The sequence below is a fragment of the Limulus polyphemus genome, unplaced genomic scaffold (genome assembly GCF_000517525.1).
Source record: "Limulus polyphemus unplaced genomic scaffold, Limulus_polyphemus-2.1.2 Scaffold2119, whole genome shotgun sequence".
Lineage (NCBI taxonomy): Eukaryota > Metazoa > Arthropoda > Merostomata > Xiphosura > Limulidae > Limulus > Limulus polyphemus.
The window spans coordinates 96107-101400 of record NW_013667729.1 but is presented as its reverse complement, the minus strand read 5'-3'; the positions used below and the strand labels follow the sequence as shown (position 1 = coordinate 101400).

At 34.3% G+C, this 5294-nt stretch overlaps 1 protein-coding gene across 1 annotated transcript in view; it reads left to right on the top strand.

Moving 5' to 3' along the window:
* Window positions 1-5294, top strand: part of LOC106466004 (Krueppel-like factor 7) — a 129169-nt gene that overhangs the window by 108702 nt on the left and 15173 nt on the right. The window contains exon 2 of the mRNA XM_013926253.2: window positions 3126-3843. Coding sequence (XP_013781707.1) covers window positions 3138-3843 — 706 coding nt within the window. The 5' untranslated portion in view covers window positions 3126-3137. The remainder of the gene's footprint in view (window positions 1-3125; window positions 3844-5294) is intronic.

Sequence of the window (5294 nt, the reverse complement as noted above, 5' to 3'; positions counted from 1 at the left end):
CCTAACACAAGTTAAAGTTTTCTAGAGTACGGCCTTTATACAAGTGGATTTACACATTTCGTTGTCTACGATTACAATTCGTTTGTATTGTGCCAGAAATGTTATATTTAAAGTACTGTTACGATAAAGATACTGATTTGACCGGAAATGTTTTACGGGTCTCTGCTAATATATATATAATACTGATAAGTTTTTTTATATTCACAGTAACCACAAAAAATACACACACATATAAGTATGTTTATATAATGTGTTCTACTGTAATAGCAAACTCATATCGACTGGTCTTATTTTTTTAAAAAGTTTATACAATGGTAACTTCTGTACTGACCAGTATTTCTAAATGTTTTGTTAATAATAGTAAAACGGAAATATTGAATACAATGCCCCCCCCCCAAGTGGCACAGCGGTATGCCTGCGGACTTATACCGCTAGATACCGGGTTTCGATACCCGTTGTGGGCAAAGCACAGATAGCCCTTTGTGTAGTTTTGTGCGTAATAACAAACAACAATATTATGTACAAATTAGAACTAGCATACATAGCTCCTGTACAAATAACGATTAAAATACGGGCTTACATAGCACAGCCCTTATGCAAATGAAGCCTAAAACACTAGCTACAGCGATCACACATATTGCTTGTACAAATAATGACTAATGCGCGAGCTGCGATAAAAAGTTCCTTCTTAACACAGTAAGAGGGCGAGCGTAGCCATATAATTAACGTACCGGACTGTGGATCCAAAGTTCTCGCCCCGTTAATGTTACCGCCAAATGATACCACATTACTATACAAATAATAACTAAAACATGAGCTACAATACCACAATCATATACAAATAAGAACTAAAACATGAGGTACAATACCACATTCCTATACAGATAAGGACTAAAACATGAGCTACAATACCACAATCCTATACAGATAAGGACTAAAACATGAGCTACAATACCACATTCCTATACAGATAAGGACTAAAACATGAGCTACAATACCACATTCCTATACAGATTAGGACTAAAACATGAGCTACAATATCACATTCCGATACAGATTAGGACTAAAACATGAGCTACAATACCACATTCCTATACAGATTAGGACTAAAACATGAGCTACAATATCACATTCCGATACAGATTAGGACTAAAACATGAGCTACAATACCACATTCCTATACAGATAAGGACTAAAACATGAACTACAATACCACAATCCTATACAGATAATGACTAAAACATGAGCTACAATACCACATTCCTATACAGATAAGGACTAAAACATGAGCTACCATGGCACAAAGGTACTAAAACAAAAGCTCCTGTGATATTTCTGTTCTCAAACACAACTTTACTTTCTCTATGTACCAACCGACTTCAATAATTTCAGATCAGTTTTAATCTTTTTCTATCATTTGTATGACTAAATGTTTTCATATCAATACGATAAAAGTATTTGGAAACACTACTTACAGAGAAAATACTGCCTAAGATATTTTAGTAGCTAATATTTGTTTATAATTAACGAACAGATAACTTGGTGTTTCTGCTTTAATGAAAAGCTACGCAATGAGCCATCTGCGTGCTGTCTAACGTGGGTGAATCGAACCCCGCATTGTAACTCCATAAACTTCCCAGAGGGGTACTAACTAAATCACCTAGAGTTCTCTTTCGAAACATGTTCACTTTGGATTCTATACCAAAAATAACTAATAATTATGTTTCGCATTAATAATCATGTTTTGGATGTGTGTGTGAATATATAAAGATGAAATTAAGTATAATTCCAGCTTTTTTTGTTGTCAAGCACCAAACTACACAATGGGCTATCGAAACCCAATATTTAGCATTATAACCGTTCAGACTTACCACAGAGCCACTGGGGAGAACAGTGTCTTGTGAACGAGATGTTTAAAAGATCAAATTAAGTTTTAAACTATTCTTCTAAGAAATCCATATTATTGTTCTTTTTCAAGTTTACGTCTAATACTGTTCGTAATCATAAAATAACGCATTTCAACTTGCAGACAGAGATCGTGCCACTGACGTAACGAGTGACGTTTAAATTGAGCTAACCTTCATTACTTACCACATCAAATAAGTAAAAGCCGTGAGAGACAGTTGCTCGAAAGGTGTCTTTGATTCAGAAGTTATGCAGACAAAATGAGACTTGTTTGTAGAGAAAGCGTCGCTTATTCTCCATTGGGAGAAAAACACACTAAACTTAGAAGTTTGTGTTACAGAAGCAAGAATTTGTTTGTGATATCTAGAATAACATGCACTTTATTGGGAGAAAAACACACCAAACTTAGAATATTGTGTTACAAAAGCGAGAATTTGTTTGTGATATTCAGTCTTTGTTGAACTTAATATAATATTTGTATTAGAATTGTGAGGTTTGCGGTTTAGATGAATAAGGAAGTTTGTGTTACAAAAGCGAGAATTTGTTTGTGATATCTAGAATAACACGAACTTTATGAGGAGAAAAACACACTAAACTTAGAAGTTTGTGTTACAAAAGCGAGAATTTGTTTGTGATATCTAGAATAACATGCACTTTACTAAGTTGGTGTGTTTTTCCTCCATAAACTGTATGTTATTCCTGATCCACCACTAATTGTTTTTGCTAAATAGAGTTTATGCATTCAAAACCTTCAAAGAAACCGGACTTCACTCACACTGTACTGTACTTCAAATGTTTCTTTTGTGCTGGAACTTCGGAAAATGTTTACCTTTTCTACATCTGATGCAAAAATGTATCTAAGGGATTTTAACAACTTACAAGTTTAATATGGCCTGCATGCTGTTTAGAAAACAAAACTTATTGTTATCGTCTTTGCTGTGTACAACCGAGAAAATATAAAATATTTTTTCACATCCACCCCGTATGTGCAGAAAAATTCTATTTTGTAACAAAACGTGGGTGGTGTTGACTAGTTTCCTTCCCTCTAGTCTATCATTGCTAAATTAGGGACGGCTAGCGCAGATAACCCTCGTGTAGCTTTGCGCGAAATTCAAGACAAACCAACCAAATCCTCCTTGATTTCCTGCTTTGATTTATATATATATATAAATATATATATACTGACTCGAATCTAAACTTTGTATGTATTCATTTTCCAGACAGTCTTTGAAATGGAACGATATTTGAGGGACGAGCCAAGAATCTATCAATGTAAGCAACTTCCGGAAGGTCTACAAGAACCCTTGAATCTGATTACGCTGACAAGTGACAGGGACTCTATTACTGAACACTTAACTCCAGACCCAGATGAACGTTTAATTACTTTTACTTCTACTACAGAAAGCAGAATTTGCAACAATGACGGTGGAAATAGCAGTGGAGGAGAAGATAGGCTTAGTGTTTCCGATTTGGATATCAGTGATCATTACTTTGATACTATGATACCTAGATCCATCAATTGGAAGACTGTTGAAAGTGATATCAAGTCTACTGAATTACCGAACAGGTTTCACGGGTTGAAAAAGAAATCTCTTCTGTCTGTGCCTGATGGCGAGGGTATATCCCTAAAGCTTCTCACTAAAATAGGAAAATCATCAGACAGCGTGGCGAAGCGTACTTTAGCGCCAGGTGTCGCCACTTTACAAGTCTCCGTGGCCGCAAAGGCTTCCGTTCTTCAAGATTCAACAGTGCCAACCGCGACTTTAGAGACTCAGATGTTAGCAACCTTAAAATCAACTAATCCTTCTCCCGACTCCCAGTGCCGAATTGAACTGGTTCCCGACAGCAAGAGGAGAACCCACAAGTGCCAATACAGTGGGTGTAAAAAAGTGTACACTAAATCGTCACATCTAAAAGCTCATCAGCGTACTCATACCGGTAAGTAGCTTAAGAATGTTTTCTACAAAATACAACAGTTGCTCAAAAAATATACCCTAATGCAGATTTTATCATCAACTGAAAATAAATGTTTTATATAATTCTCAAATGTAAAATTATACTTCGAGTTTCGCATGTGTGTGTGTGAGTATGTGTTTTGTTATAGTAAAGCCACATCATACTATCTGCTATGTCCACCGAGGTAAATCGAACCCCTGATTTTAGCGTTTAAAATCCGCAGACTTACCGCTGTCCCACAGGAGGACATCAAAGGTTTTTTGTTTTTGTTTTTGTTTGTTTGAAGTTAAGCACAAAGCTACAAAGTGGGCTATCTGTGCTCTGATTGAAACCTAGTTTCTGGCGTTGTAAGTCCACAGATATACCGCTGTGCTACTGTGGGGGAGGGGGGGGGCTGGTTTCGTTTCGTCGCTCTTACTTCATGCTTCATTTCTCTGGAGCCAAATAATTACGTCTGATGTGATGATTCTTTTCCTTTTATCACAAAAAAAAATATCGGAACAGTAAATAAAAGTCACAAAAAAGAACAACTTGAAATACTGATTTTATAGTTAAATGCAACATTTTGAAAATATAAATGTCAAACTTGAACATATTTAGTTAACGTAATATCTAAAAGTAGTAATTCTGATAAATTATGCGCTAATATAATTATTCAGCTCTATTATTGTTTAATTTATTTATGATAACTTTAGGTGCAAGATTCTCATATAAGCCTTCTCATTGGTGGACAAATTTACTTCCTGTAAACAACTGAAACTTTTGGTAAAACATGTTTAATTTTCTGTTAAGTACCAACAATATTTTAAATAATTTAAAAAAAAATTGTTTATGTTTTAAATTAATGATAATAAGATCTTTAGTACACGATGTAAAGTCAATGTCTTTAAAATCTCTAACTCTGTTGAAAATTAAGTTTCTAAATTTACGTTTTACCTTAAAAGAATAATTATAACTAGTCTTTTTTAACTTACTGCTTCAAACATGATCTTAATTGGTTGAAATTTTATTTCGTAAATTAGTAAACTGTGCTGTATTACAATCTGGAGAAAGCGTTTTTATTATTTACATATCATGTGCATATTAATTTTGTGTCAAAGTGTTATACAAACATTTATTTAAATTAATTTATGGATTCAAAGTTGAAATGTACATTAAGAAATTGATATTGGTCTGGTTTGGTAAATTTTAATCAACTTCGGGTCTGGCAAACCAGATCTCAATAACTGAACTATGCAGAAAATACAAACTAAACCAAACCAGATCTCAATAACTGAACTACGAGGATAATACAAACTAAACCAAACCAGATCTCAATAACTGAACTATGCAGAAAATACAAACTAAACCAAACCAGATCTCAATAATTGAACTATGCAGAAAATACAAACTAAACCAAACCAGATCTCAATAACTGAACTATGCAGAAAATA